Raw genomic sequence first — 21372 nt, 5'->3', positions numbered from 1 at the left:
TGGTGGAAGGAGGAAGATAAAGTCTGTCCCAAACAAAAATCCCATGGCAGTGAGGGTGGGTAGAGGAGACAGCAGCCTGGTGACTCCTGTGCTGCTCCTGACTCTAGCTTCCTTAATGGCTGCAAGCAGTACCTAAACACCGTGGAATCAGTGGTGTTACTGCAAGCAAATGAGGCTGCTACCCCATTTAGCCTGGTATCCTAACTGCAAGAGAGGCAAACAGTCAATTTGGGGGAAAAATTACATCCACACTACATGCAAGGCCAGGCTATATCCTCCTTGCCTATCTGCTGCTTCTTCCCGACCATCAGGGGACCTCATGCCACAGCCCTGACCCAGACAAGCCACTTGATATTCCATCATAAGATCCTTCCATTTCCTTGGTAGGCTCAGTAAAACAGACTGGGGTACACTCCAACACTACATCAGTACCTGTAGAGTCACATACTTGTGGTTCTACCAAGGTGACATTTGATTTTATGAACTGAAGTAGAGTATCTGGGGTTGGTGGAGGAGTGTGCATGGTTGGTCCTTTTCCATCTTTGAGAGTTTAAGTGCACCTGATATCCTGACTTGTCATTTGAGCAGTGACACCCCCACTTATCACATGCATGCAGAAAGTAAAGGGTGGCACTCACAGCACTGTAATCTGATGCCATATGTGGCTTCCGTTATTTGAAAATACTTTATCATTCAATTTCAGATGTAATAGGAACATGTAAATGCAGAAAAGGCATAGGGAGAAAAGATGCTAATCATTCCAGAGTAGCTGGGACACTTCAGACAAACACTTAGCTAGAGAGAACCTTTTCTTCTGGCTTATCTCCTGCCCCTGGAGCCGGGGAGGCGGGCTGGGAAAGCACGCTTGTGAGAGAACTGGGAACGCTGTGAAGTGACAGCTTGCCAGAACAGGAGCACCATCCATTTTAATAACCATTTGGCTCAATCTGAAAACCAACCAACCAGACCAACCTGACAGTAACAAGAACAAGCTCTTTTTACTGCAAGAAATTGTGAATTCATGCCCAAGGCTGGATGTCCTCTTCAAGGCAAAGGGGAGTTTTGTCTTGGTAACAATTTCAAAGCTATTCACTATAGCTGGCATCTGAAAATCAAGTAACATCAAAGAGGGGTACCCAGCCCCACAGCTTCAACTCCAAGGCAAATGCTTTGCCACAAGGAATCAACCTGAAGCCAACATGTAAGCAGGGCTTCCTATGGGATTTATAGCATTTACAAGAGAGAAGCAGGTATTTCTACTTAGGAAAGGAGCTGACATACAATGACTGTGCTGGAAATTCTGTTCAATTATAAAGTGCAAATGCCCTCCCTGAATCACTCCTGCAATTTCGGAAGCACAAGCCCAGCTGCAAGTTCACAAGGAGTCAGGTGAAAATCCTGCATTGCCTCCTCTCTTTCTGTAGGAGACAGATGTCCAGCGGACACCTTTGCACAGGGCGGGGGAGAAGGGAGATGTCCTTGTGTGTCCTCTCCACAGGTGTCCTTTAAGCAGAGCAGGACTGGCACAGGGACTGTCTGCACAGAGGGTACAGCAGCATTGATCACAGGTTCTTTGTCCTTTATAAAACAGCATGTAAGGACTGGAGAAGGCTGATAATATGGTATCCTAAAGTGCTGTCAGTGGCAAAAACCATTCCAGCCTCATCCAACTTGTAATTAAACTGCTGCCACTTGCAGAAGATATCCCACAATGGCATTTATCCTCCACAGCTGCCCCAAGGCACAGAGAGCTCCCGGACCACAGTGTGAGCGCTCTGCCTCCCTGCAGGGCACTGCAGAGGTGCTTGGTAACTGCTGTTCAAAGATGTCCCCCAGTGAAAAGGCTGCTGAGGAAGGACAGGTTGAGTAGCGGGGGAGTGGTTTCTTCTGAGGTACGTTGTAGAACAAAAATTAATTTAAAATCCTGATCAGGAGGCAAAATACGGATGACTCCAGAAACTGAGAAACAACAGTCAAGGTAAGGGCAGTGTTGTATCCCCACCTTGGGGGTGGACACAATATGCCTAGCTTGACAGTGAATTCATCAAGCGACTGTCTGAGGTCGGAATCCAAGCACACTTCTCTCCTTGCCTCAGTAATTCCATGCCAGTATCCCATGCTCCTCCGGTCTCACATCTCTAACCATTCACAAATCATCTTCAATTCACCAAGAAATAACTTTGAACATCTCAGCCAGAAACGAATGAAAGCAATAGATAAAAATCAAAATGCAGTTCAGACAGGGGCAATATTCACATCTTTCTGTTGTTTATTGGTCAGATCCCTGGAATGGTGAGCTCGGCATGGCCAAGAGCAACAAAAATCTGTCCTTGGTGAGCAAGCTGGGCGCTGGCAGATGCTGCAAAGCTGCACGCTGGGGCACTGGGGCACTGCCAAGGAGACCGCAGTGTCGGTGGGGACGGAGCAAGCGTCCCGCAGGCCTCCCCCTCCCTTCCCATGCGGTGCACGCCGGCGTCCACGGCGCAAATCCCTCCTTCTGCTGCAAGTCCTTCCAGCGCTGTGGCGCAGGAAAGCCCTTCTGTCGCCGCCGCGGGGCAGCGCCCGCCGGCCGTGCGGCCCTGCCCGGGCCCGCTGAGGGGCCCGCCCAGCGCGGGGCGACGGCGCCGCCTGCCGGCACCGCCCGGCACCGCCCCGAACCGCCCCGAACCGCCCGGCACTGCCCGGCACTGCCCGGCACCGCCCCGAACCGCCCGGCACCGCCCCGAACCGCCCGGCACCGCCCCGAACCGCCCGGCACTGCCCGGCACCGCCCGGCACCGCCCCGAACCGCCCGGCACTGCCCGGCACCGCCCCGGCACCGCCCGGCACCGCCCCGAACCGCCCCGAACCGCCCGGCACTGCTCCGAACCGCCCGGCACCGCCCCGAACCGCCCGGCACCGCCCCGAACCGCCCCGAACCGCCCGGCACCGCCCCGAACCGCCCGGCACCGCCCCGAACCGCCCGGCACTGCCCCGCACTGCTCGAACCGCCCCGGCACTGCCCCGCACCGCTCCGAACGATCCGGCACTGCCCCGCACCATCCCGGCACTGCCCCGAACCGCCCCGAACCGCCCGGCACCGCCCGGCAGCGCCCCGAACAGCCCGGCACTGCCCCGAACCGCCCGGCACCGCCCGGCACTGCCCCGAACTATCCGGCGCTGCCCCGCACCATCCCGGCACTGCCCGCACCCCGCTTAGCCCTCCGGCGCTGGCACTGCCTTGGAACTGCTGGGGGAGCGTTCTTTTTTTAGGGAACACGGGGCTTTGGGGCGGCTCGGTATGTTTACTGCATATACGAGCTTGCCTCACCGCCTGAACTTCTCCTTTCCTGATGGAAACTGGCGGGGAGGGGAAACCTGGCAATAAGTTTCAACCATTAGGAGTCATGTAGGATATAAACAATTTCTGCAGGTAAAACTCCTTTCCCGCGATCTCCGAGTCCAACATATGCTCAACAAGCAATACGGCCCAGGGCGCCTGCATCCATGCATTGCCAGCTCCACAGTGCATTCCCACAAAGTGTCACGTGTTTCCCACTGAGGTCTATAAACAGGTGTGCAGCCTCCTTTCCCTTCGGGTGAAATTCCCACGTCCCATATTCCCACTTTGCTGTTTCCAGGTGGGGCGGGGCAGAAATTCAATCCACCAGCTAAATTAACATCTCAGCAATCTCAAGATGTCTTAGAAGGTTCCCAGGTCATAAAAAATGTATAATAACTCTCTGATGCCCTTTCTTTTCTTATCCTTTCTTATTTATTTTGTTTTAAATTTAGCATTTTATCTGCTATATTTTGGGTACTTCAAAAATCACCCAAGTCAAAACAAATTGTAGATGAAAGATAACAACAGAGAGGAGAAAGAAAACAGAGCAAGGAAAAGAGTTAAAATAACAACAGAGAGAAATATTCCCAACTGTCTGGCTTTCCTGCTCCCACATAAATAATGGACAGCCAATAAATAAGTAAGTTACAGAGCTCAGCTGAGCCCAGGAGACTGGTGGACAAGATCCTGCAAGTTTATTAGAACACAGAAACACAGCTGGAAGGTGATCTGGGAGGTCATTGAGTCTAGTCTGCTGCTGTCTCTGGCAGTGCCTCACCCAAGACCCCCACTGGGACCAATTTTTCTCAGCTAGGAAGAGATGGAAATACCCCACCACCATCAGCCCTGTGATTTGGGACTCTCACCACAAGGTATAAGAGCTGAATTTGGTCCCCTTGCTGTATTACTGAATTACATTCATTTCAAGGCATTCTCAAGCACACACTTCACAAAACCTTTCTAGTGCTACCATGAATTTCTAGTTTTCTAGCAGTCAATTTCTCAGATCTGCCTTAAATTCAACATAGGGCCTATAGAGCTCCAGCCAGTGTTAATCATAAGGATACTCCCAAGATCCTACTGACACTCCCAAGAGATAACACATCCCTGCTGCAAAAAAAATTCCAAGATATCTGGGTAGTTACTGGGAAGAGAGTCCTGAGAAGATTAACTGTGAATCTAGTTACTAGTTACTTTTCTAGCAAGGTACTAAGTGCTGTGCTCTCAAAAAGTTTCTTACACCCTCCCAGGGTTTGGGTGGGATGTGTCTCACTTAACTGTAGTTGTCTGCCATGCTCTCATTTGAATCAGTCGCTTCAGGTTTATGATAACAAGTGATGGGTGCTTTCTAGTGTAATTTAGCTACTTTTAGTTTTGTTTCCACTTAAAGCTGAAACAATTTCTTCTCAGGTGATTCACTGACTCCTCTTCAGCTTCAGAGAAGCTTCTCTTTTCTCTCTCTCTCTAATGGGAGACTGGCTAAAAAGAGAGCATGTGCTTCCAAGCTGTCAGCTTAGGTGAGGCAGATCCTAAGTTTGCTGTTGAGTGTAACTTAGATTTTGCTTGCATGTGTAAGCATCCAGCAGTTGCTTTTTGTAATGGTACATACTCCTAATGAGAATTAAGGAGCTTTCTCTGCCTCACCTGAACCCTTCTTCTCTCTAGCATCACTGCTAATAATCCACTCTATTCCAGTTTTCATCATTGATATTTCTGCCTTTGCATCCTGTTACCTAAAGTTTGAAGCAGGCTTGCTAATGTATCCAGTATGAGATAATAATACCACATAAGCCAATACCATTGTAATGATACCATAAGAATGATAGCCAAGTTCCCATGTTAAGAATGATGCCAACGTCTTCCACAAAGGATGCAGGATTTAACCTGTCTATGCCAGTCCACTGATTTTGCCACCTCCCTTCACTACATCTTAAAATCAAAGAGAATGTGCATCAGCAGGAGGAGCAGCTCTGACTGGCCATGAAAGGTACAAGTTTGCCTCCTCATAATCAAACTTTCTCCATTTGTTTGAGTAGGATGAATGTGGGGGAAAGACACTAGTCATAAAACCTGCTGGATTTCATTAGCACAACCCCAGATTAATTTCTGAACGCTAATTTGAAGAGTATTTTAATACAGTATATTAATTTTGCACTTCATCACTACAATTTAATTGCAAATGAGTGCTGCTGTACATAACTGCAGTAAGCATATGCAAGTTCAGTACCTGTTTAGCAATAAAATTTAAAGCTCATTTATGTAATTAGTAACATTCCGTTGTTTTCTTACAGGTTATCTTTCAGGTTTTTCAAAACAATGAAGTGCATTGAGTTTTCACTGTTTTGCTGCTGGCATGGTTTCTGTACTTCTCCTTGGACAGGGAAACCTGATAAATAGGATGGTAAGTTCCAATGTCATTAAAAATCACTTTCTGGAGAATTCCTCTTTCAGACCTTGCAGGCTAGCTGACTGCACTACAGTGACAATTGTTCACATGCTTTAGTAATATATTTTATTTTCTAAATGAAAAAGAATGAGAAAAACATAACTAAAAAGGGCTGTGCAATCAGGTTCTTATCTGCTGTAAAAAGAGAACATCAAGCCTGCTCACTACCAGCAAATGCCAAACTGGACTGATTGTGTGATCACTGACAGCAGATTTCCTCAGCCCAAGAGCAGACACAGTTCTGCCAGTGAACCTGCAAGCTTCTCTGGCCTTCCCTGCAAATGCTCACTCAGCCTTCTGGAACATGACTGTCCCAAAAAAACCCACAAGAACCTGTCCCTTTACCTATCCTTGTGCTGAGACTCAAGCACAGCACCACAACAAAGCCTCTGCAGTGTTATTCAGTAAAAAAGGGTGATTTACTGGCTCTCAGCCTGATGTAGGATCATGTGGGTATCTACATAATTTTTCATGATAGAAGTTTTGACTTCTTCACAACTTGAGAAGTTGGGTACTCAGAATCCCCACACAGAGAGTCCTGTTAAGGTGAGACAAGCTGTTGGATAGTTAGCACATGCCAAAATTAAAAGTAGTTGTTGCAGACCTGACCTGGTGACTGCCAATACTGCAACAGTTCTTAGCCATGTAATGACCATACTGTTTCCCTCACACAAGCCCTGCCACAGAGACACACGTAGATCCTATATATTGTTAGGGGGCTCAGGAGCGATGTGCTGCATCTCATCACAGCATGCAAGTCTGCAAGACCTTGCATGCAGAAGATACATCACTGGCTCTGCTAAACACTGCTTCTGGGATTACTCACATAGGTCTAGTATAGGCATCTAGCAGTGCTATGGGCCAAGTCCTGCCATTCTCATCTTTATTCAAATGGGTGTTTTTAGCAGTTCAAGACACACCAAACATTGCATTTCACCTATGCAAGAGAGTAGGATCAGGCCCATTCATTTAGTCAAGTCAGAAAAGGTTTCACCTGAGGTTTTCTGAGCTGAATTCTGATTCCAGGAAACGAAGGAACTGGTCTCGTCCTACTGGGTCCTTCAGCACCTCATCCATGGAGAAACCCCATCTTTTCACACGCTGCTGACTGGGTTCTTTGCTGCTTGGAGAGAGAAGAGGAAAAACAGATGGAATGTGCATCTCTGCCTGCTGTCCGAGCAGCTGCTGCTGTTTCTGCTAAGTGAAGGGAGGAAGATTATTAGATGAGATGTTGTTTTTTTCTCAAGATTTTTCAGAAATACAAGTTAGCAAATAACATAAGAAACCTATAAAGAATAGGATCATCATTAAAGCAACTGGAGGACTTTAACTCATTGCATAATTTGAATCATTAAAGGACACTATTTGGGTGCTACATAGATGGTGAAACAAAGAGAATGTGAATGATATGATTTTCAGAGCAATTTCTGGTAGGTGTCATTTGGAAGAACAGCATACCATGTCTAAATGATTATTCATTATGCACTTCTTGCATATCTCCTCAAATGTACCTTAGGATTTCTTATGCATCAAGGCAGAAATTTCCCAATGCTCCCTGGGCCACTGGTGAGCTCCAGAGCATTTCCTTGTGTCCCACACAGTACTGCCTGGTCACTTGGAACTGGCTTCAGATTTTCAGATCCACATTTGCATTAGAAAAGCAGTTCCACTAAGAAGCAGTGCAGGCAAAGTATCTAAAATGATTACTTGTTTGTGGTCTTTTATTTTTTAGTGCCTCTGGTTTTTGCATGCCTAAGTCTCAGAAGACTAAAAAGCATCTTCCTCCTTCTCTCCATGATAATCAGACTTTTATTTTGTGTCTCAGCTGGGATACTGAGATGCAGAGGCATCCAAAATCACCAGCGACCTTTCTTCTTAACTATTTCTTAACACAGCCCAACTTAAATAAGCTGTTGTTTGAATTGCTAGGCATGTAAGCAGAGACGCCTATGGGGAGTGGTGGTGCCTGGGAATCACAACAAGGATCCTATGAGACAGCCTGCATCAGAGCGTAATCTGGGCTCACAAAGTGTTTGAAAGCTTCTGGTGTGATGGCATCATACTGTGAGACAACCATTAAAACACAGCTCAGCTGCTCACATTTGTGACAGCAGAGCCATTGTTAACAGTACATATCTATTAAACTATGTGTCTTGTCATGTCCACAGCGATTCCTAATCATGGAGCCTTAGGGGACAGTGGCGATCTGTGCTGAAGACAAATAAGCCAAAGGGGTAAATAAAATGCCTGCTTTCATTTTCTCTTGGTACAAAAGCTAAGCAAAATTGATAGGCATGTCCTCACTCGAGGAGCAGCACACTCGGGATGGCTCCTCCTGCACTCCCTCAGGAGCCAGCAGTGCTGCAGACAAAGGTGCAGATCCAGCCTACCTGTTACGTGAACCAGCCTGGACATCGGGACACGAAAGCCATGCTTGTGCAGAGCCATGCACAAACTAAGCTCGGGGAATTTCCTGCTAAATCCAGAGATCTGTACCTGCTCTTCTCGCAGCTACACAATGTTCTGGCACACACAAAAAAAAGCCAAAGTGCCGTCTAAAACAGAATGCTTTCCATGGCATTTCCTGAGTCCTGATTGCCATGGAGGATGAACTGTAGTGGCACGGGGCTGCCCATACTCAGCAGCCAGCCTTGCCACTGCCAGTGAGAGGCTCTTTGTTTTCCTGTGCTAGGGCTCTGCCCTCCTAACCGAGGAAACAGCTTTGCAGGCAGCACAAGGGGATCTTGGGGATCATTTAATTATTCATGCAAGTTGCAACTAGATGCAGATGCAGTTAGTTTTTTTACAATAGAGAATAAAATGGAAATACAGAGCTGTTTGTTCTTCCATCTCCCAACACTACAGCTTTCTCTTTTTCATCTGCGGGAAAATCTTCCTTAACTCTGAAATCATAGCAGAAGCCAAGCATTTATTTTAAATTCCTATATGGCTGTGACATCAGGCTAATTGTATTCTTCAGGGACACAGACATCTTTTCTGGGATTTGCAGCTACGTCAACAGATGCAGAAATAATGGATGCCTGGATTACCTTGTGGGTGAGGGTTTCTACAGAGCAGTATTGTGCAAAGGCTGTATCTGGTACTAGTCCTACTAGGGAAGATGGAGAAAATGAGAGAAACTAGATAAAAAAGAAATAACAAATACTAAAATTATGTGAAGAGGGGCAGAGGTTAGGAAAATAATGGATTTCTATGACTACCAGAGAAGCAGGTGAAAACAACTTTCACATCCCAAACTACTTGGTTTTTAAATGGGGCAAAATCTTGTCCTTTTCCTGGAAAACTGATTCCCTATGAATCAATTTTCTTAGGCCAATAGCATCTCTAAATTATTATTCAAGAACACACAGGATTAGATTTGTCATTCTGTTATCAAAGATTTGCTAAAGTGAACTCCATGTTCAGATTTGGTGCCAAATAGTAGCAACTAAACACTGGAGAAGCTGCTGAGCCCTTGCAGTTGTTAGCCACAGGATGTGATTGAGTAGTGAAGGTAATATGGGCCATGGGAGCTCCATTCAAATTTGCTGTGGGAGCTGTTAGGCACAGTGGCAGGCAGGACAATTCGAGCCCCTTTACGAGGATTGTGGATAGTCTGTGAAGGCAAGAGACACAGACCAAGGCCAGACTTCACTTGCACCAGCATCACACGATCTCTGTTGCAGTGTTCTGCTTGTTTGGTTTTTTTTTTTTTTTTTAATTGAGAAACTCTCTGAGGTGCAAGGCATTGAATATCCTACAGACATTCCTCCCTCTTTACATCTATTTGACACCATAACAGAGACAAGCCAGCTTGTTCATCAACACATGAACAACTCTATCAACCAATTACAAGTCTGACCTGTCAAGTCTCACACATCACATGTGAGCTACATTCTTCTGGCTCCTGAGCCAAACTCACTCTGCACAGCAGCAATGGCCACCACTTGTAACTCATCCCATTTTTCCAGCAGCATCTTTCATGGGATTCCATGACAGAAGCAGGACTGGAGCATTGCAGCTGGGAAAGAGCAGGCTCCCAGGGGTCAAATGAGATGTGCTGGAACAAGTTTGTCTTTGCAGTATCCTACAGGTTTAGGCTTCTAGACCTGAGTCTGTGCATGTGCTCGACAGGTATGAGAACATCCATTACCTGTCTTACAGAGTCCCATACATCAAGCCATATGGAAGTGAAAGGGCTGAATAATTCACATATACCAGTGATAAACTTCAGCTATGTTCTTGAATCTTGTAGTACAGACATACAACTTCCTTTCCAAACAGGGCAGCGTGAAGAGCATACAAACAAAATGGCAAGACAACTCTCATATTAGTTAAAACTACCAAATAATTTTTACCTCATTTCAATGTCCCACAACGCTGCATCATCACTTATCCAGGGATTGGAAGGCTCAGCAGGAGTTATAAAGGGGTCATATTCCACATACTGCTCTGTGTAGGCTATTAAACTGGCAGGTTAAAAAAAAAGGGAAAAAAAGAATAAAGAAAGGGTTTGAATGCTCAGTCACATGTCAGAGAAGTACAGCATTTTTTTATCCTGTTGGGGGGGGCTGGTGGTTTTTTTTGTTGTTGTTGTTGGTTTTTGTTTTGTTTTGTTTTTGTGTATGCTTCTTTTTATTTATAGGGATTAGTCAGTTTCTCAGCAATCACAGGAGACCCTTTTCCCAGGAATGATGCATGCAAGAATTTCTCTGCAAACACCCACCAGCTCACTGCAGTATTTTCCTCAACAGCAGCATTTTCCTCAAGCTTGTCTCTGTTGAGATGCCCCCAAAAAACCTGATGAAGCAACAACTGGATTGGTATGAGAGGACTTCCCCCAGAGTGCCATAGGAAGAATATGAAGTGCGTATCATCCTGCTGTAACATGTGCTTCATGTTACTATTGCCTCTCATCCTTTTGATTTTTGCAGACTTTTGCACCCACGTAAATTTATGCAGTATGAAAAACTCACCCAAACAGGGTCATGGGCTGCAGCTAAGAATATGCTTAAGTCTTTGGAAGATCATAGTCCTAAAGCATCAAAGCTTTGCCTATAGATAATTTTTCAGTTATGTTGGTATAATATTTAGTCTAATGGCACTATTGTAAAAGACTTCAACAGTAATAATTAACTTAGAGAATAGTAAATTATATGCATGTTGGAAAAACTCCTGGCCTTTACACTGGCTTGCTTCATGGTGAGTCAGTTAAGGCATATAGCTTCTAATCCTCACTAGGATGAGATTCAAAGAGCTTTCTGGAGAAAGGACTGTGTCTGCTTGCATAAATGATTCAGGAATTCCACTGGGGTTGGGGCTAGGGGCGTATTTTTACAAAAGAAAGACAGCAAATATGAAATAAATCAAAAGACATTTCTTCTAGTCTATATTGGAAATACTCTAAGGCACTTTATTTTTTGCCTATGTCTGCCAAGTAATTAACTAAGTTAATTATGTCTTATCATACTGAACAACCAATGTACTTGCACTGTGATTGTCCATGGTAAACTTTACCTCTGGTCCTCCACATCTCAAAAAGGCAGGCAAATGAAAAAACTCTGCCAAAGAAAGGGTCATAAAAGGCAGGAAGTTTCCCTGAACTGCTCTATAGTAATTATTTCTTTTTGTTTGTCCTAGCTCTTATCATGAGGCATTAAAATCATACACTTTTGTAACCACAGCAGGTTCCCATTGCCCCTTAGGGCACTTGAGGCTGTCTCATCTCATTTCATTAATTACATTTCATGACTGCTGTGGGTCAAGGGTTGGAGGAGGGAGCAGCGTCCAATTTCACAGAGCAGCAGCAGTCCCTTAGACATCAATGAAAGAGAGGGTTGGTTAAAAAAGAAAAGAAAGCAAAAAAGGATCAATCAGGAGATATCTGCTTTGAAACCTGAATTGCTCCTAATAAAATGATAAGAAGGCATCAGAGGTGCTAGTACAAGTACTAGCAAAAAGGAAAGGGGGAGAAAACCGAAAATGAAACAAGGGGAAACTTCTAAGCACATTTTGCTGATTCAGTATAATGGCAGCAGCAGAATCATTGCCTCATTGTCTAAAGGAGGCTACAGGCGGGGGACTCCTAAGGAAAACCATTTTTGTCAAAATGCAAACCTGGCCTTTTGGGTGATAAACTGAATACCCAGTAGAAGAGGTGATAGGAACAGTTGACTGAAAGGTGCAGAGCTTGCCTTGAGAACCCAACTGTCTCTCAATCAAGGTGGCCTGCTGAGCTTTCACAGGAACCTTGATGAGAAGCTGAAAGGATAGCACAGATTTTCATCTAGGGAACTGAGATTGCTTCTGGTAGGAAGATGCTCATTTTTCCCCAGCCATTTTGGTGATGCTGTGTCTAATGCACGATGCAGTCAGGGAAAACAATAGGTAGAATATATTGATAGTTCTGCTCAACAGTTCTCAAAGCTCAGTGGTTAAAATTGACAGTGTACAGGTCCCAGGTGGGAAGAAAAGATGTGGAAGAAAGACATTTTCCAAGGTGCATGGAGCAGCTGAGGGATGCCTGTTCCCACAGTTGGTACAGATCTACTCCTGGATGTAGAACAGGGAGGAAGGAGAAAATCTTTAGCAGCAAGCATTTATCTTACAGAAGCTGGATATATCCTCTGGAGAGCCTTCCTCTTCTGACAGACAAGGGCTATCCCAAGAATAGTGTGAATTAATGGAAAATAAATACAAGTTATCTAACTTTTTTGCTCCTTGTTACTTCCCTCATCCTCCCTGAAAGCGCCTTTGTGCTATGCTGAAAAATTGGCAGGTGGTGGCATTGTCAGGCTTGACTGTTGAAGGGAACGTGCTAAGAAGTCATCTCCTGTACCCTTATCTGCCACATTGTCACCTAAACTGTCCCAAGAGCAAGGTCCAGCCTGAAAATTGACTTGATAATAACAGCATCTCCTTAGACAGCTAATTTGTTCCTAGTGCTTGCAATCAGTTTTTTCATGGGGCTTTCAAGGCTGCACAGTTTTTTTTCAGGCCATTGTGCAAGTCAGGTCATCCATGTTCATTCCTCCTTACCATCCCTACCCCTGCAAAGCCACTGAACCCATCAGCTTCTCTGCTTCCCTCCTTTCTGCTTTGCAATGCTCCACTTCCCATCACTCTCCACATCAAGTCCTGGGACTCTCAATCAATATTGCCAATATTCAAATCAATATTCAAAGTCATCACATGACCAAACACCTCCTCACAAGATATAAAGATCACAACCATGATTTTCATTCTTCATAATTATTAATAATTATTTAGAAATATAAGGTTCTTCACCCAGAGGGTGTCTGGGCTCTGGAACAGCCTCCCCAGGGAAGCAGTCCTGGCACTAATCCTGCCAGAGTTCAAGAGGTGTTTTGTCAATGTTCTCAGACACATGGTGTGATTCTTGGGGCTCTCCTGTGCAGAGCCAGGGGTTGGACTTGATGATCCTGGTGGGTGTCCTCCAACTCAGCTTATTCTGTCATTCTGTAATTTGACTGTTCTCATTTTATTTGCTTTTCTCCTGGTTATTATTTTGCACAGGTTTTGATAGCAACATTTTCTTACCCAACTTGAGAGCAATTAAAAAAGAAAAAAAAAATCCTTTCAAACCAGGAAAATTATTACTGTCTCGGTATATTAAGATCATTTAAAATAAATTCAGTACAATAACTTTTTTTTAAAGTACAAGTATATGTTCTTAATTGAAAGATCCAAAAGCCCAAAACATAAATATAAATGTGCTCATTTTAACCATCTGATGTATTGCATGCAGGATTTCAGGGGGCTTCTGAATATTTTCTCTTTAATTGGATACATTTTCATTTTAATTGCTAAACTTCATGAGCCAGTAGGAACTTACATTGAGCCTCTCACCATTTAATTTACCTGGTTTAGTACATGCATGCTAACTACAGGCGCAGGCACTGCAAAGCACATTTCATGGGGTATTCCTGTTTTCCTTTGCTTAAAAAAAAATTCCTCTATTATTTCTCTAGAAGGAACCAGCCCTTATCCTTTTCTTCATGTTCAACACAGCTTTGCTTTAAAAGTGATATCACTGAAGAGCATGGCTAACTCTACCTTCATCTCAGTGACTACCCTGTAAATGTGCATAACTGACAAGTACCTAAGTAAATGAGATGTCATACTCAATTGAATTTGAGCTTGTTCTTCACCTATTCATACTTTTCTACCAAAACTAAACATTCTGCAAGAAAAATTGTGCCTTGGTTTGCTTCTTAGAAATCCACTCCTTAAAACACTGCCTTGAGTAATCCAGGTACAACCCCAGTACTTCTCTAAGGGTTTCATATACATGTAAGTGGGAGCAGGAACTGGTCCTACAACCCCAGTATGAACAGAGATGTGAACACCATGTGCAACAAATGCAAACACAGCTCCTTCCCCAGAGCTGTGCCAGACTAACAAGAGATAAGCACTGAGAGTTCAGCCAAAAAGGGAAAAAAAGGGTATTTTCAAATTGAGACAGGAATGACTTTTCTAAAAATAAACCACAGGGTAGGGAAGGGGTGGGAAACAAGTCCCACAAGGGTATTTTCTTTTGTGAATGCTTTTTTTCTTTTGCAGTATTACAGGTCCTCATTTCCCACCTATTTTTGCTCAGTGGCAGAAGAGTGAGTACAAAAGTGTCAGCGGCCAGCAGACAGGGAGCACAGCTGGTCAAGGAGGGAAAAGGATTGATGCACAGAAAGGGGGGTCAAGTGTTTGCACTTTGCTGCCTGCTCTGTTTCCAGAAGTGCCATACTGCAGATGAGGAAAGAATGGGAAATCATCAAAATAGGGACACTCACCTTTCTGCTACTTTGGACATCTTTAAACAATGTCTCTCTATCTGCATGTTCAGAAAAGTTATCTGAGGAGAGAGATGACAAGGACATTAACAATTTATGAGTTCTGCAGCATTCATTGACAATATCCCAACACACTATTGATTTCTCTTTCCAAGCAGCTTGAAAGTAACTCAGAAGGAAATGGGAGCCTTCCCTAGGTATCAGAAGCTTATTAACTGCTTCCAATAGCAGGCTCCATGGCCAAAGGCAAAGCTCTAGGGGAAGCTTCAGAAGACATAACTGGAAGTAGAAAAGACACATATTTGGGGCCAAGGTTCCTGGACTACTCAGGGTACAATATGATCTCCTTTTTACAAACACACTCTGCTCTCCCATTCCTCTTACTGACCAGCATCACAGGACCAGTAACATTTTACAGCACACTTCCATTCTGCTATGAACCAGTTCTTCAGCCTATGATAAAAAACCTCAAGAAATGCAGCATCCAGGTTTAGTTCAGAAGACCACCCAAAAACTGGTTGCCTAAGAAACTTGTTTAAAGCTGCCTTTAGTAAAATGCTGATCTAGTGATTCCTGTTTGTCTTTCAGTGAGGGCTGCTTATTGCAGCAAAGTAATTTTGAGGGAGAGCTCTTCGTGCCAGGGCAAAGACATGTGAATTGGCTGGTCATTCCTTGGCATGATTGCCCAAATAACTTTTCTTAGTTTCCTAAAAGCTCTGGCTGTGCAGTCTAACAGTCATGCACTGAACTATGCCTTTCCTCATCACTTTTCAGACATCCTCAGTGAGCTGCAATTATTGCCTTATTGTCTATGTCTGTTCCACAGACAATAAAAGTAGATTCAAAGGTCAGTGTTACTCATAATATGCATCACCATACAACTGCACTGCTCAATGAATACTTACTAATACTTTACATAAGTGAGAATCAAGGATAAGTATGTGAGGGTCAAGGACAGGTAAAATATACAATTGGTTTTGCTGGTATCTTAGTAACTTTCTAGGCTTTTTTTCTGGTAGCAGTTCTCAGAAGAGTTGCCATACAGCCACCTACCTACCTGCTTCCGGAAATCCTCTTTTGTCGTTTTGCGCACCGGTTGGGAGGGCAGGTGTACAGGGCTTTGGGGCTGAGACTCCTCTGTAACCCCATACACTGACTGTGAGGAAGCAATGAACAAACCAAAGGGATTACAGCATTTTTCTGTTACACAATGAGGAACAGTGCAGTATGCAAAGCAGTAAGGTAACAAGCCAGCAATTTCCTACTGTTTATACCCACACAGGTAAATAATTGTTCACCCCGGAGCAAAATTTACAGATCAGACCCTTCTTGCTGATGCCTGCACTTAGAAGGCCTGTAGGCATATTAAGAGAAGAGTTTGTTTTAAATGTTTAAATGCAGATGATAATTTTAGGAGCTCTGAAGGCTGTGTGCATTAACACTTGCAGGATGAACACTCAGAGCTGTCACTGGAGTGAAACAAGTGGTAAAAGAAAATACTAGAACCTAATTCTATGCTGCTTTCACTTGATTTAATTTCTTAATGTAAAACTACATATTGAAGAAAGTGCTTAACCAGGTCAAGTCAATGGGTCAAGTTCACATGAACTTCTCTAAACAAAACCCTGCAGACTGACTTGCAGCCATTCATTTTCAGGACAGACACCTGCACTGAAAGTAGTATCATCTGCCCTTTCATTTTTCTTTTGCTTTTCAGTAAAACTTCTAATAGACATGTGAATAGCTCTGCTGCAGTTGAACTACTTATGGAAGTTCAGGAGTCCAGTGTTCCATCCAAAAACATAACAAGTGATGAAGAAACAGCCTGAAGCTATGCTAAGAGAGGCTTAGATATTAGGAAAAATTTCTCTCTGAAATGGTTATCAAGCACTGGAACAAGGCTGCCCAGGGAACTTGTTGAGTCCCCATACTTGAAATTATTTAAAAGACAGGAACATGGTTTAGTGAAGGACTTGGTTAAGGTTAAGGATTTGAGTCAGTGATATTAATGGTTTTCTTCAATCTAATTGATTCTATAACTTCATATACATAGAAGACCTCAAACTTACTAAAAGTCAAAGACACCCAAGTTGCTAATGATCCAGCCTTTGAAATGATTAAGGCAGGTAAACATCTCATTATCTGTGCCCAGATAATTTCTTAAAAAGGGACCTAGATGTTTTTGCCAATTCCTTTTAATTTTATGGGAGTGCAGAGCCATCAGACATTTGGGACATGGAGCTCCTTAATGCCCTTCTCAGCTCTACCCACTACCCATCAAGTCAGTACAACTTTGCTGGTAAAACTGAAATAATAAATCCACCAAGGAGAGCAAAACAGAAATCATACTATCAAAACACTTTTTTTTTGCTCCTCTTGGGTAATTCTCCTATTCAGTAGGTTTCAAGTGTGACTTACATTAAAAGAAAACAAAAACTGTGAACGAAACCAACTCCAAACAAGCAAAAAACAAAACCAGGAACTCAAACTGACCTTTTTCACTTTTTGTGGGTTTTTCATACGGCGACACTTTCTAATGTCCATTTCCGTGGTGTTCACACAGCCTGGCTGAAAAGAGATGGTAATTGTGTTATTCCTCTGTTAAGAATCTTCATCCTACCTTCCCTTTATAAAATATGCAATTAGAACTTGCCCAAAACTTTTTCTTGAGGTTTGTGTCCCATAAATTACCCTTGCTAAACAAGAGACTGCATATACCCAAGGATGCCATGTCAGCATTCAATCCACTTACTCCTAACTTTGGCACCAAAAGAAATAGCTAAGAGGGGGGAGCTTTTCTAGGAAGTCTGAGGCAAACTGAGTAAGCTGCTTTTCTTTCATAAGCCCAGTAAATAATTTTCCAAAGTTCATATTTTTCACATCTTTCCAAATCAACAGTTCCATAGGTACACAAGTCCAGAATGTCTCAAATAATCTTGTAGACACTTGGTGCATTTTGAACTGTGAGGAAAATCCATGTGCTGACTGCAAAGGCAATGTCTTTGTGCATAAAACATTTACTAGTAATAAAACTTTTCCTGTCAAAACCTGGAAAGTCTGTTCATTCAAAAATAGTTTTACCACAGGCCTGTGCACATCCCAGAATGCTCTTTCCTGGCTGTCCAAAATCTTTCTTTCTGTTTTATCCTTTTTCCTGTCGATTCTGAAAACAAAAGCATAAGTGAGTATGAGTCAATGTACAAGTCATGCTTTCTTGTTTGATGTAGTTCCTAGCTGTGGTTTTTAACACCAAGACGAAAAATATACAGAAATCAACTTTTTTTGTACAGTTATGTCACACTTGCACTTGCAGGGGCACATGCAATGAACAAAATAACACTGATGTTTACTCCAACATGGGTCAAAAGAGATTTTCCTTTTAACGTAGAAAATTTTAACAGATGTTTTTCATCTTGTGAGGAAAATTTTTCCTGGTACCCTTTTCTCTTACTCTGATTTGACATGCTGGGAAAGTTTGTAGTTTTGTCTGTGTCAGGAGACCCACCAGGACCTGTTTGCTCCAGGTGAGGCTCCTGGCTGGTGCTGAACTGAAGTCCCCATCAGTCCCCATTGCACCCCAATGCCCCAGCAGCACCAGTGAATAAATACAGATTGCAAAGGAGCATCTATCCCAGACATTCCCAGCAGCAACAGCATGGGCAGCACTTGTGCCACTCCTCCTTAGAGCTTTCAACTCAAATACTGCCTCTGTGTGCCCCCATTGCTGGCAGAGCAAGGGGTGACAGCACAGGTGAACAAAGGTGAGCTTGCTGCATGGCCCCTACAAACCAGCACCCACCCCAGAGAGACATGACTGGGCTGGCACAACAGGAACTCTTTAATTCCAACCCTGATGCAGCCAGTGAACCAACTCACTCAAAGCACACGGCCCAAAGGCCACCAGAGGTTGTTCAAAGCATTTCTAGGCAGCAGTGAGCAAGTGACATCCGGCACCTCACCCAGCTTTACACATGAGCACAAAGTCAGCACCAGCTTGCAAGATCTACCTGCACAGGGACTAGAAGAGGTGCACGGAAGGAGGAACAGCCTCCACATCCAGAGCAGGACTGAGTAAAGCTCAGTGTCCCTGTGCTGGGTTCCCACATTGCTGCCACCAGGAATATCAAAGCAGTGAGGAAAAAAACCCCAGGCCAGCTGTGATTTCTGACCACCAGGTTCTCTCCCGTCTGTTTTTGTTCTTGAGGGGCAGTGACCCTTGGCTAAGTCTGTGCTAGAAATGTACCAAGAGGATAGGACTCAGGGCAGAAAAACTGAAGTGTCTGAACACCCCTCCCCAGAAAAAGATGAAACTCTCCACAGTTTGGCATCACTAGCTGATTTCCCCTTTGCAAGGCAGAGAAGAGAAACAAGCTCTGGCACAAGCTCTGACCCCACACAAAGCCAGAGCAGCTGCTGTACTGCTCTGAGAACACCCAGCCCAAAACTACTTTTCTGAGTGAGTCCTTCACACCTGACCAAAGGGGAAGGTGAAGCCTATTGCAATCTTACACCACACAGCACACAAAAAGTGAAGGGACTCTTTGGAGGCTTCACTTGGAATTCTCTTCACTGACACTTTGTGCTCAACCCAGATTGTCAGCTCTTCTCGCCAGACTTACTGATAACTCAGTATTTCACTTTTTAAACTATGGAGATCCAAAGCAGCTAGCTCTATGGCTGCAGTTTTTGAAGTAATGTGGATATAGCAATGGGAATTCTGTGTGCAAACAAAAATGAGGAAAACACAGAAAACTTGGTAAGCAGGAAAAATGTTTTCAGGAATTTTTGATTTTTTTCCTTCCCTTTTCTAGTTAACTTAAACTTTTAGTTAACTGTGAATTCCAATGTGAATTCCAATCCTTGCCTTTCTGGAAACCTGAAGACTGAACCATCACATGAACTGTGAACCAAGGAGCTGAAAGTAGCCAGAAAAAAAAGTTGATAGTGGCCAGTTCATGCTTATGCTTCAAAGAAAACAGAATGAAGAAAAGATGAATAACCAACAGTGATCACAATGAGTTGATATTTACATTTCTTTCTTAGGTGATAATTATATGTTTTAGACAGAATGCAGACTTTTGTTTTGACTTACACTTTTTTTTTCCATCTTGGCAATAGCCTTTAAGTAACTGAAAGTACAATTGCTATCCTAAGTTCTAATTTTCTCTTCCAAATGGAACACTGCTATTCTGGTTGGAAAAAAATCCCTTAATTACCCTGCAGTTTAAAAGATAATTACCATATATTTAAATGGTACATAATTGCAATGTTATTAAGCAAAGAATTTATCAAAACTCCAAAGGGTTAATCAAAAAAAGAGACATATACCTCAAGACACACCTTCAAGAAATTGTATTCCTTAACTTTTTAGCATCTAATGCTTAAAGTGCAAATTCCTTCCAATGGAAGGAATGTACACCAGTACATTTTGGTACTGGTCTTCTCATGTGTCATCTTCACCAGCCTTTCCATTTTATAAGTGACAATGACATGCACAAAATGGACACTCAGAGTTTTAACTATTAGTTTGTAGACAATAGTACACAAACCCTCGACCATATCCATTTACCAGCAGTAATGAAAACACACTCAAAGCATTAAGAGGCTTCATACTGCTTTCACAAGGGAAGGTGAGAAGAAATACCTGTTGTAAATACCACCCTTATAATCACATGGAAGTGACAGTATTTTTAGACTCAGAAATACTCTGCAAGCATAGAGTAACACCGATGACAAAATTCTGTTCTTTCCATTCATACAAAACAAAAATACTACACAAATGTAGATGCACAGTGGGCTTGTGAATTACCCATGGTCCCATGGTGAATACAGGCTTAGGAGCTCCAGACCAGTGTTTCCATGCACAGATAATTAAACCCATCTTTCAGTTTCTGGCACAGACCTTCAGAATTGGCGCTCTACTGTTTCTAGTCTGCCAGTGATTAAAATTCATCGACACCTTCTGAGCTTAGTCACAGTAAAGATTTTGACAAAGAAGTTTATCTGTTCAGAATCTCCTTCCCTTCACAGCTCTAAATACTGGTGCAATTCAGTGCTCCAGGATTACTCACTTCACTTGGGCCTCTGCTTGCATGAAGATGAATTCCCATTTTCTTGCAAATGCTCTCTGAAGTCTTGCTAAGTTTTCCTGTCAAAAGACGAATATATTAAGAACCACTGATTTCTGTAATTACGACAATTGCTTGAGAGTACATTAGCATGGTGGGTATTTATTTTACTCCTTTTTTTTTTTTTTTTTTTTTTTTTTTTTACTGAGAAACTAAAAACATGGAAGTCAGTGTTGGTTTCAGGTGAACTATAGTGCAGGCAGAGCAAGGCTGTAACACATCTTTTTGGGCTGCAACCCAAAGGGCCCTGCCAGGGATAAGTAATGGAGTGTGATGAAGACAGCTTGAGCTCTACTATGAAAAAAATATGGACTTGTTCCCAAAAGATAACACTGAGAAGCTTTGTGAAGCTGATGACTTTTATTTCTGATAGCAGATGGCTGCCAGCTGCACGTTTCCCTCTCATCCTCATTTTCCCTTCCTCTCTGCACTGTTCTCTTCAGGCTTTTGTGAAGGTGCAAAGCCTAAGCATCCCCTGCTTTGCTCCATCCTGGTCACTGCTGAGAGCATTATGCAGCTACACAGTATTGAAGGCTGGGGATTGCCAGGATGAGTCACAAAAGGAAATAGCTTGTTTGTCTGAACAATGAACACGGTTACTGCAAAGAATGGCTCCAGATGCAGTTTTGCTCTACACCTGAAGTAAGAGCTCTGGTCCAGACCCATTCT

At 43.5% G+C, this 21372-nt stretch overlaps 1 protein-coding gene and 1 long non-coding RNA gene across 17 annotated transcripts in view; one reads left to right on the top strand and one right to left on the bottom strand.

The window, feature by feature from the left end:
* The window catches only part of RGS6 (regulator of G protein signaling 6), a 257345-nt gene that overhangs the window by 40452 nt on the left and 195521 nt on the right, over nt 1-21372 (bottom strand). For all 16 annotated transcript variants that reach the window (XM_068193298.1, XM_068193299.1, XM_068193301.1 and 13 more), the window contains 7 exons: nt 20647-20723; nt 17657-17738; nt 17069-17143; nt 15633-15731; nt 14576-14637; nt 10127-10237; nt 6763-6888 (listed from right to left, as the gene is read on the bottom strand). In XM_068193298.1, the coding sequence (XP_068049399.1) occupies nt 6763-6888; nt 10127-10237; nt 14576-14637; nt 15633-15731; nt 17069-17143; nt 17657-17738; nt 20647-20723 (632 nt within the window). The remainder of the gene's footprint in view (nt 1-6762; nt 6889-10126; nt 10238-14575; nt 14638-15632; nt 15732-17068; nt 17144-17656; nt 17739-20646; nt 20724-21372) is intronic.
* On the top strand, nt 3213-12435 carry LOC137475714 (uncharacterized). The gene is made up of 3 exons (XR_011000040.1): nt 3213-3412; nt 5614-5723; nt 10523-12435. It is a non-coding gene; the product is annotated as an uncharacterized lncRNA (long non-coding RNA).

Source organism: Anomalospiza imberbis, chromosome 6 (assembly GCF_031753505.1).
Source record: "Anomalospiza imberbis isolate Cuckoo-Finch-1a 21T00152 chromosome 6, ASM3175350v1, whole genome shotgun sequence".
Taxonomy (NCBI): domain Eukaryota; kingdom Metazoa; phylum Chordata; class Aves; order Passeriformes; family Viduidae; genus Anomalospiza; species Anomalospiza imberbis.
Note: the sequence above shows the minus strand (reverse complement) of the source record. Positions and strands in the feature narration are given on the sequence as shown.